The sequence below is a fragment of the Papilio machaon genome, chromosome 6 (assembly GCF_912999745.1).
Source record: "Papilio machaon chromosome 6, ilPapMach1.1, whole genome shotgun sequence".
Lineage (NCBI taxonomy): Eukaryota > Metazoa > Arthropoda > Insecta > Lepidoptera > Papilionidae > Papilio > Papilio machaon.
In genome coordinates this window covers 4,279,205-4,301,199 of record NC_059991.1, presented here as the reverse complement: position 1 = coordinate 4,301,199, position 21,995 = coordinate 4,279,205, and the positions used below count along the sequence as shown (strand labels likewise).

Sequence of the window (21,995 nt, the reverse complement as noted above, 5' to 3'; positions counted from 1 at the left end):
TAAAATGCTGTAACAGTAAATGTAATAATAATATATAATAATAAATTACCTTGGAGAGCTGAAGCGGAACGCACTACGAGCGCGCCTCCTATTGAGATCCGAGCCTGCCGCCGCATCTGGAATCGATATAATCACCATTTTAATTGATTAATGAATATTTTTATCTTATATTACCATAATTATTTCATAAATTTAATTAATTTAGTGGGTACAATGTCTCGGTTTATGTCTAAGACACTATGTATTTAGATTACAAACATTTGTTCAGCTTGAATTTTTCTTTCTATAAATAATCGAAAAAAGAAATTCGAGGATTACTAGAAGAAGAAAACTAACGCTTAGTAATGAGTAAAATCATACAGCAAAAATCTGTGGAAGCGGTATGTGGTCAGCGTGAATAAGCTGTAACGATATCCCGCTGTTTTGTTATGGACTTATAATCCAATAAATAAAAATAATATTCTGGAATATCCCACGGCTAAGGTAGCGTCTAATAATTTAAGTTCATTGCGGAAAATGGCGAATCGTCTTAGCTGTCATATGACTACAGATAGTTGTTTGGACTTATAAAAGATTTGGATAGTATGGAAAAGTTACTGGCTTTACTGCATTTTTCCAAAACGAGGAATACGAAGGATCGGTTCCCAGCCTTGAATTCTTTCTCTTCACAATCTCCATCGTAGCAAGAATATAGTAAAAATCATAACTATAATATTTGGTTAAAATTAGAATGATAAAGTAAATACACTTATAACCGTGAACCTGAAGGGCAGAGATTATCAAATACTATTGTTAAAAGATAAAATTAATCGAATTTATTAAATAAACATTTGTAAAATGTCATTTTCGACAAAACTACTTAATTGTAAAACGTATTCATGGTATTTGTTATTGTGGTATGTAATAATTTAATTGGTTTCAATATCACAATATAAATGTTATTATAGGAACAATAGAATTGTAATATTCGCACGAGCATCAGGACTCGACAATGGAATTACGACATATACAATTAACCATCTACAATGAAATGTTCCGATATGCACCATAGTAATTACATAACGGAACAATTAAACATTCTAACGATAACATTTGATCCACTTTTTGATTGAGGAAAAATGGTGATGTTAGTCAAAGATGTTATACAAAATACTATGCAATCTCTTTGTTTCTAAATTTCTAGCTAGTCAGATATCACAACTGAATATATTTACGGAGGGAAGTGAAAGAATTGCGTGACGTTGAAATGTTATTGTGGAATTGGTCAATCAGATTAATATAAACTGCAATATTTCGTTAAATATTGTTCACTAATTGCTACTAGTATTGTACTAACCTGTATATTGTCATAGACAATAATGATTAGTGCATTTGGCTCAGTATCGAGCGTTCGACTTACGACACTGCAGTACACTGTCTGCACTAATTCAATCTTATCTAAATCAGCCTGGAAGGCGACGTGTATAATAGGCACCTTAATATTATTCGCCCTAAGCTGTCGAGACGTGAATAAATTATGGAACGACTATAGGTACTCAATATGATTATAGCTTGTCTTGTGTAAGTGAGAACTTTACATTTTGTAATATGGAATACAATGCTTCAATGTTTAAAACTAAAATAAGCTGTGACAAAAGTCCTCATCTGTCAATATCTGTGTGACATTGATACGTGCCCAAGAAGTACTGTTTTCTGGTTTTTTAAATAAATTACTTATAGTTTGTATTTAAAAGTAACACGATAAATTGATCGAGCAACCTTATACCGTGTAAAGCAATAATGTTCAGGTAGGCCAGTGAGGCTCGTTGCTACGTGTCGCGGTCGTTGCGTTGGCGCCGATCGACTGATACGTCCTTGTGAACCCGCTCTCGAATTATTATTATCAAATTATATTTGTGTCACTTAAAGCTGTTCTACTCAGATACGCGAAAGTGGGTTATTCTTCAAATAAATATGAATCAAGGGTATAATTGCACGCAATCATTTCATCATTTCATTCTTTGAATGAAAAAAAGGTATTAAACAGAAATTCTATAACCACAATTCTGGCACAATTTGATTTTCTGGCATGGCTTCTAATATATTTTTACCTCCTCATAATCTCTGTCAAACTTTAAATGTTATTTTAGGTTTGATCTTACGACTAATAAAATACTATTCTCACAGCTGATTGCAAAATTATTATCAGCCATATTCAAGCTACAAGCTTATATTAGATAAAAATGTTTTTCAATTACATTTCATTATGTTGTAGCCTTATAAGTGTAATCGTTATCCGATATTGTGAAAGTTATTGCAGTGGGATATTATGTCAGATTGTCCCGGGGCGCGGTTTCCTACTCGTAAGATCATTGTCCAGTAGACCGACGCAAACTGGAACACTGATAGTAAACACTAACAATACTATTTTCGTTTGCTTAACGATTGGTCAAGTTCTTTAAGCCGCCAAACTATTGCAAAAGCGAACCTGAATCAAAAGATATCAAAACTTGACACGAAAACGTAGCGAAATTAGAAAGATGTGTTTACTCTACATTTGATTTGTATATATTCTGAGCTTAGTTACTAAAACTTTTTGGAAAGAATCAAGTTAATGCTAGATATCAAATTTGGGTTTGTTATCGACATAGCATAGAAGCCTGTAGCCCTTTTAGAGAGTTCAACTGAAGTGCGGCGAGTGATTATGTCTCTCGGAAAGTAATATTCGATAAAATATTTTCGAGTTGACCGAAAAATCGATAGGACCACCTTGATCTACATAAGATGCGGTCACAATGGGTCCAACTGAAATAAATAAAGACGACTAAGTTGTCTTAAGTTATATAACTACATTTCTTCTTTTTAAATTTCTGTATTGTAAAATGTACTTTTTTCATTTACTTAATTTAAATACGCCTTAATATTTTTAATTTATATCAGTTATCATATTAAAATACATCAATTATCAAGTCTCATTAGCAATTTTACGATGCGATTTGTCCTTACTAAAAGTAAATTTGAGATTAATAACGGACCTCAGTGAAGATCGGGCGGTCTGTATGTCTCAATTTGGGTTAAAATTATACGAGTTTGTTTTTTACTTCAATAAATATTAATTTAAATGCATATATGTGTTTGTAGAAAGTTAAACAAGCCGAGAATACTAAGTAATATTTGCGATCGTCTAACAAATGACGTAATCAAATACACTCAAAGGAAGATTATTTCCGATATATTACGAATTTTAATAGCATCATTAGCATTTCTTTACTTATTCCAAGTTAGAAAGAGTTTATTGATGAGCTTTGGTATTTTTTCTCATATATGTAAAAAAATTTAAAGACTCTACGTACTAACTTAAGGAAGATAACATCCTTGTGGAGTAAATTCCAACATTCCTGTGCCATTCTCTTAAATTTAACTTATAAAAAATTTAATTTTTATTAATTCGGCCAGGATCCCTTTGAAGATTAAATCCTGCACTCCTAGTCTTTTAATGTAAATTTGCTTTGAGAAATATGCTCAAGTTCAAGTGCGGTAGTGAAACATTGAGTTATTCCTGGACGAAAAGCTATTGCATATGACGCAGCGTGTGTATATATGGGCACGACTGCGACGTCGGCGCATTGTAACGGTGTGAGCGGCGGCCCGTTATGTCAGTGAGTGGGAGGCGTTATGACGGTCACTGTGTTACCAGCGCATCGCATATATCCAGTATCGAAACATGTATTATTGTGAAGATGATTTGTAGAACATGTTGTCCTTGTTATTTTATAGAGATAGAAAGTGAAGACACTAAAATGTTATACAAGTGTAGACTTAGTACGAGAAATTAGCACTAACCGTCGGTTTCTGAGATGAAAATCTCCGTTTAAAACATATTGTTATCTATGTTTTGTCAGAGAAAATGACAGGGATGACGATAATGTTTCATATGGAGATTTTGTTCTCAGAAATCCAAGGTTAAAGATTTAGTACCCAAAAAAAATCTGAATGCGACAGTTTGAGTTACTAAATACACCTAAGTCTGTTTTTACACGGTAGATTGGTTCCAGAAGAAGCCGTGTAAAAAAAAACCGTGTAAAAAAAGACATTGATCTTATACAAAAATGGGTGATTTGTTCCTAATCTCTAAAACCTATTAAAATTAGTGAAAAACAAGAATTTTTAAGAACAAGAATTGATGTTTATTTTATTAAATTTAATGGAAAATCAAATTTGCCTGCAAAAAATTTCTTTACCAAACACGTCTTATTGCATTGACAGTTCACAAAATATTAACACGTTTCAATTGCTCTGACCAGTAAATTTTATTGTATGCACATAAAGGGAATTCCCCTAAATTAGTGCTATTCACATTTGCTTTGACCAGTAAAAATTGTTTGTACGCGCTAAAGGGGAATTCACTTAAATCTTTAAGCTAGTGTTCGCAAACTATCGATACTATCGATGGTTTCAGACTTTTTTCTTTCATAAATACTTTTTTGTGATATGAACATACTTCGCAGAAATTAAATTTGACAAAAAAAATTTAAGTATGTACATAAAATTTCAAATCGTGCTAAATGGAATAAAATCGTGTAAAAAAATTAAAAATGTGTTATATCAAAACCGTGTACAAAAAGACCGTGTATAAACAGACTTAGGTGTATACATCTTTTTTTTTAAGTAAGTCGCTCTATACTTGGACAGTAGTGTCGAGGTAAGACGAGTTCTATTAAGAGAATCTTCTCTATCCATATAACATCGATCAAAAAGCCTTGTCCCAGTGAGCGTTGCATAACACGGCTCATCGTTTGCGTCGGTGCCATTTGCAAATGTCTTAATACCGCGGATATTGCATTAGCAAAAAAATGTTTGATGGGACTTGCTCACGAATTTGATCGCATTATTATTGCTCTATGGTACCCACTAGATATTTCATAATCTACCAATAATTATGTAATTAAATATATCGAAATGTTGGCTATGGTTAACCTGTAAAGTTGTACCTTAGTTTAAAAAATACGTAATAATGAAAAGTAGATCTCTAATTTGAGTCTTAAAAACTAGAATTTTATATTTTCTAAAGTTAAGAAAAAGATATTCTTATAGTAAAGTAAAATATATCTTACTCACAAAAAGGCTGAAGAAGAATTAAAATACAAAAAATGTTTCTTTTGCAATATTTTGGGAAGTCTGTCTTTTTTATTTACAATACAATTCTGTTTAATTAAAACTATATCTCGCATAAGCAATTTTGTTAAGAGCTACCCAGAAGGGGATCTAGGCCGTTATTACAGAACGAAAACTGACATTACACGACCTTAACTATCGTAATAGGCCAAATAGCCTTGTTGTGGACAACCCACAATTTATTTGAACTACTCTTTTAGAATAATTTTACTAATTACTACTAGTCTTTTTTACCTTATTTACTCGATAAATTTCACTAAGTTACTTTGGAGGTCTAGTGGGTAAATTAATATTAGACACACTAACCTTTATGTGCTCATTCGAATGTTAAATATTAAGTAACGCAAAGCAAAAGCTTTACAATCACATGTCTCATATTACTGCCAGTACGTACGAGTAACTTTAAATGTCTGTTTAATTTATTTATATAAAACGTTTGCAAAAATTCCATGGAAAATATAAAAAACAATGAAGAAAGACGATTTTTAAATAAAAATTATGTTAATAGTCATCTTAAATTGAAATCCGAGCATCGATTAAAAGGCAAACATTCAACTACCGTATTGTCATGAATCCGAATGCCGGAGGCCTAATTTAGCTCTCTATACCTTCCCCCTTTTTTATGAGGAAAGGATGGGAAGGGAAAGTGGATTTGACGGAAGAGGGGGATACATAGGATGGGGAAATATCCTATTTCTGGGCGTCCCCTTCTCCGTTGCTTAAAGGTAGGCAACGCATTAGCATTTGCGTATGTCTATGGGCAACGGTCGCCTCGCTGTTTCGGCGAATCCAGGTGGCCTTTTGTTCGTTTGCCACTTTTTGATATAAAAAAAGAACCAAAACAGACGGAGTCACGGGTAGCCGCTTATAATATACTAATGAAATGTAATAAATAGGTAACTATTTGATAATTATTACGCATTATGGTTGAGCATCAAAATGTCGGCGGGATAGCGGGTCGGCTACTCCCGTAACAAAAGCACGAACAATACATTGCCTATTCACTGAAGACAATTAAACTAATAACATTGGCCTATGGCGGCACGTGTACTGAATTTTAATCAAACCTATACAAGGATTATTTAACCACTATTCATGTATGTAACTGACTGATTCGCAAGATTATGCTTATCATCATGTATTTCGCCTACGCCGTTAGTGACTTCAATTGTTATTCCTATAAGGTATCAAAAGCTTTTTCGTGAACTCGTCTGGAATTGCGAGACCGTCCTCGTTGCGACATGCTCCTTTTATGTCGAGATCCTTGTAATTAATTGTAGCAGTACTTGAGTGAGGTTAGCTCAGAGAGGGTCGTTTGTTTTTGCAAAATTTTTGTGAGTTTTATTACTTCAGATTACACAATTTACATTGTTCAAGACTTACGTACAGATGAGAGCGTCTGAAATCTTAGAATTTTGAAGCAGGTCACTGTTCGATTTCTATTCGCAAAAATTCTGGAAATATGAACCACTAGTTGTCAAATTATAAAAAACGTATTAAGTAGCCTATGTGTTCTTCCAGACTATGTTCTACATTTGTGCCAAATTTTATCGAGATTCGTTTAGCCGTTCCGGAGATATCTTTAAACAAACATCCATCCATCTAAGCAATCGCATTTAAAATATTAGTAAAATTTATTTATATTGCATAGATGATGTATTTGTTTTATAAGTTACTAGCTTTTACCCGCGACTCCGTCCGCGCGGAATAAAAAAAAAAAAAAAACTGGGTAAAAATTGTCCTATGTCCTATTACTGGTTCTAAGCTACCTGCCCACCAATTTTCAGTCAAATCGATTCAGCCGTTCTTGAGTTATAAATGGTGTAACTAACACAACTTTCTTTTATATATATAGATTTACTTGTCGTTGTATGATGTTATGTAAGAGTAACAGTGGCAGGGAGGTTATTGTCCCGGGCAACATTAAATAGTGCATATCCTGGATGAGTCGGTGACAGAATGCGGGATGAAGGTCGGGCGGCACGCGCACGTCAGGAGCGAGCGGGACCGCGTGGGTAGGACTTTGCCTACCCACTTAGAAAGGAGCGTGACCCAAGATATAAGATACAAGCAGAGGAATGTTCTAAATATTTACTAACCTAAAAAATATAATATAAGAAATAAACGTCAGTGTGCATTTAACAAAATATATTACAGCTTTGAGCTAGAATTATTAACAGAAATAAAATATAAGACATAACCTCGAAATTTTAACATAATATTAGATAGATATTTATTCTAAACATGTTTCGATTTTCTAGAGCTTTTTAAGTTTAACTCTAGTTTCCATACATCTATACAAGTAAATAAAGTTTTTTTTTTTTTCATTATTTTGGTCATCAAAATAATTACAATCAACTAATTCCTGTCTCTTAGGACAGTTAGGACCGGCGCCGTGAGTGTCGCATTCCGCGACGTTTCCTCTTTCGTTCATGGAACGTTTTTTATTGTTCATTCACTTCCACACAAACGATGATTGAGAATTAAATAGAATAATTACGAAGTGACATCACGAATGCTTCTACAATGGACCCACGACTTGGCGACTTGGATATTACGAAAATGCTCTAGTAATTTTGTAAGAAAGTCAAAAGTAGTTTAGTTAAATAATCTAGAAAAAAATAACGAAAGTTGCCCATTTGATATCGAATAATTAGACGATCGTGAAACTCACTTGATATTTACTATCTTACTACAAAAAATACTGTTAAACACTGTTTACTTAAAAACTGGTTTTAACCCTTAGCCCGCCGCTGATTAGTATTATTGACGTCAACGTGGTTATATGTTTCACCATAAATATATATAACCACAAACCTATCGGTATAGGTACTTAATTATTTATTGATAAAAATCGCATCTCGCAAGTCTACGCATAATAATGTTTCAATAACCATGATTTGTCAAAAATCCGCTCTAGGCGCTAGAGCCACGGTATAAAATGCTTAGCGTATGTTTAAGCTAAAGTTTATTTCAAACACTGTCTGAGTTTTTTAACGATAAGTGCCTAAAAATTTTAGTGTAATCAACGTAATTTACAAATTAAAAATTATCATAAAAGAGATCTGACTACTCACTGTTTAATTCCAAGAGTTGTAATCGTTTTAATAAATTGCCGATGTAATTTTTTTTACATTAAATCGTAACAGCACAGTTACATAAAAATATTAAGAAATTGTAAATCGTTTGATACCGGAAACGAGAGAAAAGTGCCGTAATCGGCAGACTAAATGTATAAAATTAAAAAAGATTATCGTAAAGTTTCGAATAACCTTAAAATATAAATCAATTAAACAGATAATTATAAATAAAATAATTTCCACGTTAGGAAATCGATATAACAATCCTTCATCGTTAACATCTCTATCCGATCTTATATCCGGTACATCAGGTTCAATCGTGAAAACGGCCTTTGCACGCTGGATTATAACAATGTTTGAAAATTGTAGGTGTTAATTAAGAATTATATTGTCGTTCGCAGTTGGCATCAGCACCTTGGTATCAAAATTCCCATGGCCTTCCTTTGGCCGTGTGTTCTTCATTTGTTATTACCAAATTTCATATCCGGTACTTCCTTGTTACCTTATAAAGCAATGGTTTGAAACAAGGGGTTTGAAATAACAAACCGTTTGAAATTTATTTGGGCATACATCTAATCTGTAGACGAAATTATTTAATTTATAACTAATGCATTTTTCTTAAGTGTTATAAGTCTTAAATATAATATCACTCAACACTACGTACAAATATTGGACTTCAATTTTGAAAACACGTCTTAAAAGATCGAAAGACGAAAAGTATCTTCTAAAGAGAATAGATCTAATTGTTTTATATCTCTACAAAATAATAAGATCAAATTACTACCTCAGACAATGTATTCTACAGTAGATACTGTAATTAACTTTTATAAGTAGAGTATTTCCGTATTAATTAATATTTCGTAATTGGGTGAAGCTATTTCATACAGCTTTAAGTAGCTTATCGTATCTCTATCCATTGGTATTTAATGAACGGTTCTTGATGATAAAATAATATAGTGTTATGTGTCGATTACATTTTGAAAGGAATAATCTACGTACTGAATAAGGTTATATAGAAGATAAACGAATTGATCATTTGTAACTTTCTGTTATGAAACTAATCGCATCAGATACAGCTAATAAATGCTACATTTCTTCGAATTGTAAAAATGTATAAATATGTAATCAAAGCATTGAACATTAATAGGGTCAGAAGTAACTAATAATGCAAGAATAAGTATAGTCGGTTAAACCAGGAAAGACTTAAAGGCAATACTGGTGTGTGTTGAATTTATATAATTTCCAAGGGTTTCTATTTTAAAGGGTAGCAAAGGTCCGATTTATTACTAATCGTTGCAGAGTTTGACATTTGTTAAGTTGATCATTGAATACAATGTAGTATAAAATTTGCAGTACAAATGTCATCATCATACAAGAAACCAGTTATGTTGATCTCTATATTTATTAAAATCAGAGCAAGATGATCTTGAGTATCTGCTCTTTGTTAGAGAGCAAGTATCTAAAATGGCATTGCATTGTCCGGTCAAAGTCAGGGTGAGATCGGAGCCACAGCGATGTTGTACAAGTTCCTCGCTCCAGTGTTTGCGATGTAGTTTATGTTATGCAAAGTATGTAAGGCGTGTATAACAATGCAAGTGACAATGTGATCAATTCTAGAATATACAATGGCGAAAGCAGTATTGTAATCTGTCTTCTACAATGTTATATCATTGTTTTTATTTAGCATTCTGTATCAATAAATTGTAATGGAATAATATGACCGCTGGTATTTCAACTTCTAGTCTTTTTGCAACCGAGTTATAAAATACTTTTTTTTTTCACGAGCTTTTCGTTTGTATTTCGACTCCACATGAGGTAAAATTCATAGATAAAGTGTAAAAAAATGTGCAGTTAATCGTATAACATAAATATCATAAAATTATTCGAGATACCTTCATAAAACAGCAGTTAATATGATTAGATTTAATAATAAGTTGTCAATACTTTAGTATGTAAAGAACGAGTCTTATGTCCTTTATGTCATCTATAAAGACGGTGCATACTCTTATTTATAAAAAAGGAGGAAAATAGATTTAAATACAGCCAACACAGCATGGCATTACAGAGCGTGATGTTGCATTTGGTAAAAAAACATATACGAGTTCTATTAACACAAATAGTGATCATTTTGAAAAACGACATTGATTCTATACGTGACATAGCCAGACATTGACCTTCTAACTAATTAAAGAAGTAGGTAAAGATTATTTATAAACTTACTTTTAGAATAAAAAAAATAAAATCCTATAACAGACTAATCAGATAGTCAAGATTGGGTGATCAAGAGTTTAATCAGATTGGTAGTTTTTTAGTTGATAGGAAACAAACTTAAGCTTTTATATTTACAATATTAGCTAGTTGTAGACGATGTTACTCTCTTTGGACTACTGCCAAGGATGTTGTAATAAGATAAACATTCCGTGCGCTTCTCTCACGTATGTACATAGTTTTATGTATTACAGTGATTCATACGGGATGCTAAATTAACCGACCAGTGGGCGTGATGTCTACGGGACGACTGCGCATTGCCAACATATTGTTGTAAACCAAGGACGTTAATTATGATTTCTACGAGATATTCTAATCTGTAAAACGTTTAGTTAAACTCTGATTGCAATACGACGTAGGAAGTATATAAACATCTGTTTATACGAAGAAGAGAGATAACAATCATAATGATTTTTAATCCTTAACAACGACTAAAGTGAACATTTTTTTTGGTGAAACAAAACACCGGAACAAAACACCGGTGTTTGCAATGTAAAAGTGGATTTCTGAGACCAAAAGCCCCGTTTAAAACATATCGTTATCTCTGTTATGTCAATGATAATAACAGGGATGACGATATGTTTTATACAGAGATTTTGATCTCAGAAACGAACTGTAATAGTTTTAATACGGTAAAAGAAAAGTAAGTTATGGAAATATAAATATGTTGTTTTCTCCACAAAAAGTACTAGGCCACCATATCTTTAGCTACAGTACATTGATCAAATGGACGACCAACTGACAGATATATCAGTTACAAACATGCTGAATATGTAAACAGCATGTCGGGTTCGTGCTAGAACACTAAACAGTGTCACAGCCTATGTCAATTATATCAACTCTACCAAGTCATGTTTAGACGCAATTTAAATCTGCAGATCTATTTATATTTTATCTATATTTTATATTACGGTATATATTATATTTATATTTTATATTACGGTATTTTAAACCAACAACCTTTACCATGATCTCAACCGTTTACTATTCTCACATTTAATTAATATTATGTGTACGTTCATTGATTTAATCTTGTTAATCTATGATAAGTTTCGATTTATAAAATTGTTCATTCCGAAGTAAAGATGATACAGCTTGCTTCTATGACATATGATATTAATTAACAAGCGAAGCCAGTTTTATGATATGATTTAATAAAGATATGTAGATCAGTTTGAACGTCCTCTATGTAACATTTTAATGAAATATCAAGGGTAAATTATAAATATACACAGTTCTAAGCGATTAGAAACATTTAAATCATAACCAGGTATTGGGCGCGGTGTAGTGTTTTCAACAAGTCTATTTTTATTTATCGTCCTTAAAAAGAACAGCAACAACGCCAAAATTAATAAAAACTAGTATTTAGGATCTGGTGTTATTAAATTTAGATTTAAGTACTTTGTTTTTCATTTGAAAATACGATAAAATAACTTATTAGTAAGGTAAAAGTTATAGAAAAAAAGACATAGGACTGATGAAATCATCATAGATCGGACAGGTAAATATTTCAACTAAAATATACGTATTCATTTTTAGAAGACTGCGATTATAGAATATAGTAATATATTCAGGCTGTATAGCTCTTTGCGTCAGAAATAAACACAGACATTCCAAGGGACTACCATCATTGGAATTACATTGATATGAATAAAGTCAAAAGAGGGCTTTTAGATTTAGTCCGATTATGATTGATGCATTTTACATAACAAAATAAACGCACGCGGGACAAAATCATTTTTTCGTCGTGGTTTCTTGCAAGGATCGAGAAGTCAACAGCCGACAGCGTCACAATATTTATACAAAGTTTAAATTTTCACTTAATTTAGATAAAAAAAGATTATTTTGTATCATAATAAATAATTAACTTATTCGGTCTAAGGCCCTGTTAGATAGGAAAATGACATGAGTTTGGTTCAGTCTAGCGCACCGCTCAGACCGTAATAGCAAAACTGAATCGACCGAAACCGCCTACAGGCGTGTCTTTGAAAAGAACACATGAGTCTCATCTTGTTCGATGATCCGCTAACGAGTATAGTTATGTAATAGTATGTTTTGATCCAAATTGTAAGTACACCATAGAGAATTGCACGTTGCAGGTGGGCGGGCCACTCGTGACGGCCGCTGCGCAATCTTGCGCAACCTCGGAACGCATTCAACCCGCTTTTACTCGACACTCGTTTACATGGAATGCTTCAATTACGTAAAACTGTATCAAAATTTGTATTCACGTACAATTCACATTCGTGGTACATTCTTGTAGCATCGCGTGGACTCTTACTAAACTACTAGTGATTGATCGAGTTATCCATTTGCACAGTCTGTTGAGATTTCAAGTCTAGCATTTTAGAGGCGCCTATTTCTGCATTCTTAAATTGCATTCCGTCTTTTCGTAATACTGTAATTACGACATCGAAAGACGTCACACCTTATAATTCAATGAGCTAGCATTTTACGACATTTATTTGCAAAGTATAGTCCATACTTTGCAATGCTGCTATCTATATTTAGTGATCGAATTGTAAAAGCCCTTAAGCAAAGTAGTCTTACACTAAATTATTTGATTTCTACACTAAACTAGGTCCACTTATGCAAGGCAAAGAAACTTTTACTTTCATCGTAACGGCCGGAATTAGATGTAAAAACGTTATTTTTTTGCTTTTACTAATTCATGATTTCCGAGCGTTAATTTTTTGTCGACTGTCTTATGAAGTAGGCAGTGTATAACAGAGTACATAACGTTTGAAAATAATTAACATGTAAATAGTTTGAAGTTAATCACCACAAAATCATGTGGTAAATAATAATCATTGTTTATTGCCTGATATCGAACCTACTGTGAGCGATAAAAAATAGAACTTTTTAATTTTTAGTCATGTTTAAGATACTGTATAAATTAAATAAAACAAACTAAGTTGCTTTCTGCAGCATATTATATTAGGATAGGAATTTTAAAACGGCGGCATTTTCATGTAAATTATTTTAATTATTTTTTGGACCTCAAATAAGATGGTAATAAAACCTTGTGTGGGTTTACTGTAACCTCATGTCCGTTGTATTCGTATATGGATTGAGTTGGGCTGTCATGAAAGATATTTTTTTGATCACGGCTACAAGAATGATGAATGTGTGTTTTAACATGATTTATCCGCATGCCTCGCGGGACTTTCAACGATTGATACAAACGTCCTTGACATTTCGTTACACTTCCCAGCCGCCTCTCCGACTTGCCGACTCTCGACAGAGAGTCGACTGCCGCCGCATCGCTACAGACCTTAAGATAGAACCTTCATAATAGGAACTTAACAATTTTATTACACACATTAAAAATCTTTGAAATCTTAAAGATGCAAATATTTGGCAAGATGTCTGCGATTATCACGTTTATTATAATTATTCCGACATCTTTAAAATCGCAGATAAATCTTTAAGACATTAAAATAAATTGAATTTAACATTAAGAATATGAAGTTTTGTGGATGTACATATTTTTTTAGTGAAATAGCTAAACTTTAGACTAAACTGTAGAGGCGACAATGTAAGGGCTAATTACAACTTTTTAATTTTTTTGACAGTTTTTTCCAGAGCCCTATTTTTTTTTCAAAACGGATTTATTTACTATAAATAGTAAGTATGTATTAAGTCCTAATGTCAAGGTTAATCATTTGTTGATACAAAATTACCGGCTTTACAATTAACAAGCATAGATTACAATCCGCATTGTATGTGCAGGAAATAATTAAAATATTTATCATTGTTAGAAAAAAATGTTACACTATCTTGTTTCTTGTTTAGCTATGCCTACGTTGAAATTTGTATATATGAAGTTCTATGTTGAATTAATAATATATTTGTTAGTTAAAAAACAAAAAAAAATCCCCTCTCGTACTCCTGTGATACTCAACGAAGTACTTTAGTTTTGTGGGACTTTCTTCTAATCCCAAGACTAACAACTTGTATTATAAATGATACCTTAATCGTCAAAATCGGTTTAAACGTTTAGGCTCCTGGCGGTCAAAATGGAACTTACATACATCAAAAAGCGCACCAAAAACATTACCCAAGTCAGTCGCTTTATTTTAGACTAGCTTTTACCCGCGACTTCGTCCGCGCGGAATAAAAAACGGGGTAAAAATTATCCTATGTCCGTTTCCTGGTTCTAAGTTACCTGCCCACCAATTTTCAGTCAAATCGATTCAGCCGTTCTTGAGTTATAAATGGTGTAACTAACACAACTTTCTTTTATATATATAGATATATATTGTTATTAAAATTAACATTTCGAAAAGTGGGCGTTAGTGTCGAAATGTCACAGAGGAGTAAAAAAGGTCAGCGTAACAACCAAGCTTTCTACAAAAGTAGGTAAGTAAACCTTATAATTGTGACGTTGTATCGTATGAACAGTTATTGTACAGGCTTAGTGAATGTCAAATTGTTTTTTGACTACCAATTAAAGAGAGGTGCTAAATAATTTGTATGCTCATATTTTTCTTTTGTAAAATATCGTCTTTAAAATCTACTTTATGAATGTTGGAATATACATACTCTATTATTTTATTTGATTAACTTTAACAACTATGAAACTATTTAATTTATTTTAATACGAAAATATTTCATAACAACTTAATTGGCATATTAAGTCATAAAAATCGACGAATTAGTGTTAGATTAATAGGTCTTTCTTAAGAATTACTCTACGTCTCTGAGTATTAGTGAACGGCGGATATTATCCAATGACCATATCAAGGTCGTTCTATATTCTTAGTGTTTGTTTTCTTTAACAAAAAATTCTATCTTCAATATATTTCCTTCTTCATTTAACCGTTACTTCGAATAAACAAGATAATTATTAAAAGAATTCAATACTAGTATATGCATTTATAATTCTATTTCATGATTGTATTTAAATAAAAAATGAACATTATATCGGTACTCTGCTAAATAAAGTTGGCGACAGGCAGGCGGCCGGCCGTAAACAATTAAGTCAAAACATTAAGGTTCAGGTTCAGGAAAAGGCAAAGGAGGTGATGATGATGATGAAAGTTATTGATAAATTATTTTAATACCTAAACATTTTAATCGAATGCGAGACAAATTTATGATTCCTTTAAATGTTTGTAAAAGGCAAACCGTACAACAAAGAACCCAGTCTATATTTAGATTGATTGATGACCTGTAAATAATGTGTTTGGAATTTCAACTGCACTTTATTGGTTGGTCAATGGAGCAAAACGAATCAACTATCGCTATAGATTCAGGTGGTACTGTTATTTCAGTATTGTATTGTTATTATTGCCTTACAGACAAAATTACTTCGAATGTTTTGAATATAATCATTAAGTCGTATCATTAGTTCGTGTTCGATGTTCAAATGATTGATGAGAATTGATAATATCGTAATAATTTGCAAGAGTAGTACCATTAGTTTTATAATAAACCATCTATATGACAAATTAATTAACTAAGAAGAGTTTTTTAAATCATATTATTCTACGAGTAAGTTACGTAAAATTTAAAATTCTAAAGGTAAAGCAAGTTCTGTAGTTACGAGTATATTTAACTATGTAATAGTTAAGCAAAAGAAAAAATTGTCACTGTTAAAAGAAGGTGACAAAGTTTTATAAAAGATACGTAGATGATAAATGCATGTTTTTTGAATAGTAAAATATTATTACTCAAGATTCGTTTCGATCTGGTCTAAAGTTCTTTGAGTGAAACTTGACAAATACTGTTGTAAGACATGTTGCAATATCCTTTAAATCAAACGTATTTCAATTGTTATTATTATTATTTAAAGATCAACTGTCATATATAACTGATAAATAATTACTTGCAAAGTCATTAAATCTTCACGATTCTATTTGCTTGCAGCATAAAAGATTTCTTATTGACAAATAGCAAATTGAATTTCAAGCAAGAAGATTATTGTAATAATCTCAACAAGATGTTTAATTCATTATTTCATCGACCTTTATTGAAGTCAGTATCGATAATTGATAGCATATGTTTCGGTGGCTCTTAAGGGGTTAAGCACTTGACTTGCAATCTGCAGGTCCTGGTTTTGAATCTAGCTATGTACCAATGTAATTTTCGATTTACATGTGTACATTTATCCGACGTTCGTACGGTAAAAGAAAACATCGTTATGCAACCCGCAAAAATGTGTGAATTCCCGGGAGAAAAAGACGGTGACGCGGCTCGCCCCCCGTGAATCTGTCTCCCGAAAAAGTAGATTGACGAGGTTCATTTGACCACACCAAATGGAGGTCCGAGATCTCTGCCTACCCCTCTGGGTTACAGGCGTAAGTTATGTGTGTGATAGCATATGCATTGTCTATATAGAGTACAGTCAGTGTAGCTGCAGTAATGTAAATATTTCATTAATAACGTCTACCATCTTACTATTCATTAATATTATAATGATGGCTGTGTGTTAGAAGGTATCTCCGGAACGGTTCAAAGGATCTCGCTAAAATTATGCATAGATGTAGAACAAAGTCTATAAGAATACATAGGCTACTAATTAAGTTTTTTTTTAAATTGCGAGCAAAAGTTAGCCTTTTATAATTGGGCATAGTAAGATATATAAAGAAAGAATGACCGAATTATTTTTTTTTGTACAAGTGGCAGTGTAAAATAAAGTTTAGAATTGTAAGCAAAATGTCGGTACTACTAATATTATTTGTTTTGCCATACATTTTCTGTTTGAAAAAAACTTATAAGTACAGTCTGATTTGCGGAAAGGATAAGTATATGTGGATTTGGGGTAGTACCTCAATGTGAGCGGTAGTGCGCGGTGAGAGCGTGTCGGTTAGCCGTGCATCCGCATCTTGTCTATCGCCTCGTCACCTCAGGTCATCAGCTCACCAGCAACAGTACAGCCGGCAGTCCATAGCCTGCAATACAAAAGAAAACAATGTCAAATCTAAAAGAAAGTCGTGTTAGTTCGTGTTATTTATAACTCAAGAACGGCTGAATCGATTTGACTGAAAATTGGTGGGCAGGTAACTTAGAACCAGGAAACGGACATAGGATAATTTTTACCCCGTTTTCTATTTTTTATTCCGCGCGGACGGAGTCGCGGGTAAAAGCTAGTTTGTTATATTTGTGTACAATTTATTACAACATAAAACATGATTTTCTTAAATACGAGTATCGCTCAGTAAACATAATTTATTTTAGACATAGCTACACTTATTTATACAAGTAATAAAACTACAGTAGGTATCTGTAAGTAATATCGAAAAAAAAACATGTTTCGCAAAAGACGTTTTTGCATTATTTATAACGGAAAATTGATTTTTATAATTCTTGTCTGTCTGTCTGTCCGCGTTTGTTCCGAGTAATCTACGAAACGGCTCGGCCAATTTTGTAGGGACTTTGACGGGGAAGTAACTGATGCATGTAGGGATACTGATGCATATTAAAGGCTACTTTTTTACAATTCCGCCCTGACGAAAGTGACTGTTAGGATACGAATAAATGTGAATACAAATTCATTGTAAATTATCAAAATCATCCTTATATAGTTAAATTTAGATCGGCTTCTGTTTTTAAATTAAATGTATTTAAACAGTCAAATGCTACGTAACTTAATTGGGATGGAGCCTGATTTAAATTCTACACGGTACTTGTTGCGTCGGCTATAACGTTCACAATTAAGTTAGTTATTTAATACTGCTATTTCAGTTGCTACTTTGTTTTTAATATTGATATAAATATCAGAATTTTATCAATGTGTCTGTTGGTTGGCCTTCATTTTGGGGAAGTTTGTGACCATCAATGGCATTTTTGTTATTGTCTTGTGAAGCCCTTTTAATCGAAAATGGAGAGTTTTGCTTTTGCCAAGTTTCTTTGTAAAGAAACCACTCGGCGTAATTAAGGACCGTTTTTTTATCCATTGTCTAGTTGGCGATAAGTTAGGGACATAACGATTTCCTTTGGCTAAATGTTATATAACTTTTTAATTGTCATATTTTATGTAATTTTATGAGATTTTCTCTACAAAATTTATGTGTATTGCTATTATTTATGAATAGCATTATTTGTGTTTGACGCTTATTTGGAATACGTAATATGTAGACAAAGAGAATAAATTAGTCCCACTTTTGCAACGGGGCATAACACCTTGTGTGTTATGATCTGAACTGGTCGTGTTATATCATTATAGACTGTTGTAAATTTCAAATGTCATAATGCGAGATATTTTACATACTTGGCACATCGTATTTGGTGCAAAATAATAAAAAAAAAATTGTCGCCTGTTATCAGTTATTATTTTTAGTCTATTATTAGTAGTCTAGAAATTTTGAATATTATAACGAAAGGCTACAGTTTATTACGAAGTTACGAGGGTTAAGATAAAAAAACTTCTAGAAACTTCTAGTTTTCAAGACCGGTATTTGTTAAATTTATTACATTTATACTCAGAATGTTTTCAGAGAGACGACATTAACATCTTCATGTTCGCCAGCACAAAATTTAAAAAGTAGCCGTAGTAAAATATTCCCGTCGAAATCTTTTCAGAGATTACTTAGAACAGACGCAGCTTTGCAGACAGACAGACGAAATTAAAAAAAAATGTTTTTTTGTTACCAGCAGCGCAAATAAATCACATATACGAAATGTGACATTTTTCTTTATATTGTATACAGAAACTACAATTTTATTAATGTACAATAGATATAAAAAATGATTTATGTTACTTGTAATAATGCATTTTGAAAATAGATGAAATACGTGCATGGTATCTTGTACGAGCTTTATTCTTGGTTTTTATACAACTTGAGTACAGACTATTTCTAGAGAATTTTATTGACGTCACCAACTGATGCAGTTGTCATAAACATTTGAAAATTGTTACGAGTTACAAGAAAATAAAATATATTTTAGTGAAGCTGGCTGTTATATTCAGCAAGTATTCATAAATGCAATATTCCTAGAAAAAAAAAAAACATTTTTCTATTTGTTTCATACTTACATCCGGGTCGATAGTATGTTTATTTATTTAATTTTTTCCCATGTTAGATTTAAAACGAGTTTGTGATGCGAAATAATTTAAATAATCAATAAAATGTAGCTATGAGTGTAACGTTTTTAATATAATAAATTAATCGATTACCATTACGTGTATATAATGATTAAATAATGTATTATTCAAACATAGTAAATATAAAATTGATATCGAATATTAAACGTTTTGAGTTAATGATTTAATCAAATCGTTATTATGATCTAAAGATAGACGGCTACCGGACATTATAAATTATTTACAAGACGATCAGTGTTCAATTTGTTCTCACAAGTTTTAGGATAATACTGAAAATTTAAATTAAGAATTAGAAAAATAATAAGAGATAGAAATATCTAAAAGAAAAGGACAAATAGCAATCGCCCGTGACTCCGTCCGCGCGAGATTAAAAATAAACCTAGTAAGTAACCTATGTGTTATTTCAGACTATGTTCTACATATGTGCCAAATTTCGTCAAGATCAGTTGAGCTGTACCGGAGATACATTCAAACAAACATCCATCCATCTAAACATTCGCATTTAATATATTAGTAAGATATAGAATATATATATGTAAAGGTTTAGAATAATTATTGAAACCATCATACTCGTTGACAGTCGCTATTAGCAAGCATTGACAGACATCGCAGACTATTATATGATAATAATATACTTATTTAATAATAATACTCTTCCATTATTTTAATAAAACGCCTCACAAAAGTCATAAGGTCAAGATTCTTATTGGAAATGTCATGTATCTAATTTATGAGACGGTTCGCGATATCGCGAAATATCAAATCTATTGTGACGAAGAAGAATTGTCTATAGACATTTTGGTCACCTGGTGATTACATCACTGACAAAATTTGAGAAAAGGTTAATTATGAATCTCAAGCGATAATAACATATTTTGTTAGTAATTACTTTGTGTTATTTTGCGACTAAATTATCATTTTTAAATCTAATGGTCGATTGTTTGGTTTTGTAATAATTTAAAGCTAAAATAAAATGTATGTAGTAAAATAGTAATATGAAACGTTCGAATTGCAGTATAGCAATGTGCCATTCGAACTAATCTTAAATGGTAGGAGACAGATGAAAACGCTAAACGCGTGTAATGCGACTGGTAGTTTGGGACATGAGTTAGCCGATACGGTAAGGTCACCAGACTGATATTCGCTAAGCTCGGTGTGCGAAATGAGAATTCTGAAAGTTTACTCTCATCTAGGATGTTTATACTCGTACTACAAGTTATTATAAATCGGAAAGTATAAACAACGTAGTACTAACGTTCAATATGCACATTTTTTTTATATCATAAGGTGGCAAACGAGCAAACGGCCACCTGGATTCGCCGCAATAGCGAGGCGATCGTTGCCCATAGACATTCGCAAATGCAGATGCGTTGCCTACCTTTAATCAACGGAGAAGGGGACGCACAGAAAGATATTTCTATATTCGATATTTCTCCTTCCTATGCGTCCCCTTTTCCGCCAAATCCAATTCCCCTTCCCATTCTTTCCTAATAAGAAAAGGGTGGGTAGGGAAAGAGGACTAAAATTAGGCACATATGAACAGATATTTATTACGACTTTGAAAGTTAGAGGCATTATTTTTTCTAAATTAATCAGTGATCTCACTGATATAACAAAATGAATGGTAATAGAATAACTTTAGCGACGACATTTTATTAATGACATTGTTGGTTCACCTGATTAAGGTTCGGTTGGCAATGTCTATGTTTGATAAGTCAAATGCCAAGAGACCGGTTTGTTTAAAGATCGCCCGCGTCCGCTTTAATACGAGATGACTTAATCACTTAGTTATTCATTTGACAATGATATTGGTGAACTTTTCAAAAAAATTGTGTGTTTAAATTTTTTTATGTTAATAAAATTCAATGTGACAGATAAATTAAACAGCAATTGGGTATAATAGTATTGAGGCGTTGATCCGTAATTGACAGGGGCCTGAAGTTAAAGACACAAACAGGTAAAGAACCAGCAGTCATTCAACAAGATGACATGGTAACAAGAACATTGATTCAGCTATTTTATAAATATTTTATTTAGATATATGAAGCCACGTGTCAGATAAAATAAAACAGTCTATTGATATAGTTTTAAACGAAAGGGTATCTTAGTTGTTTGTTGCTAGGACAATTGTCCGGTGCAAAAAGCTGGTCTCAAGGCGTCGCGGCGGGGTCGTGTGCCTCACGCCGCGGCCGCCGACCTCCAAACAAGTCATAAGCAATAGCGAAATATTATAAATTGTTCTCCTGCAATGCTCAAAACTAATTACCGTTTAACCCCGTAACCTACTTAATAATCTGCATTTATATGCTGCTCCCCAACGTATCCTGCGTACGGCAGTAAGTGGTGTAGCGTTTTCAGTGTAGCAATGTTATGAAGAATGTATGTAAGTTGATGAGTGAATGAAAAACTATAAAGTAAATGAGAGTAACGAAAATAATTATTCA

At 32.5% G+C, this 21,995-nt stretch overlaps 1 protein-coding gene across 1 annotated transcript in view; it reads right to left on the bottom strand.

The window, feature by feature from the left end:
• Positions 1-21,995, bottom strand: part of LOC106715041 (mucin-5AC) — a 38,172-nt gene that overhangs the window by 3,103 nt on the left and 13,074 nt on the right. The window contains exons 2-3 of the mRNA XM_014508236.2: positions 17,276-17,398; positions 50-116 (exon numbers count right to left, since the gene is read on the bottom strand). Of these exons, the coding sequence (XP_014363722.2) occupies positions 50-116 (67 nt within the window). The 5' untranslated portion in view covers positions 17,276-17,398. The remainder of the gene's footprint in view (positions 1-49; positions 117-17,275; positions 17,399-21,995) is intronic.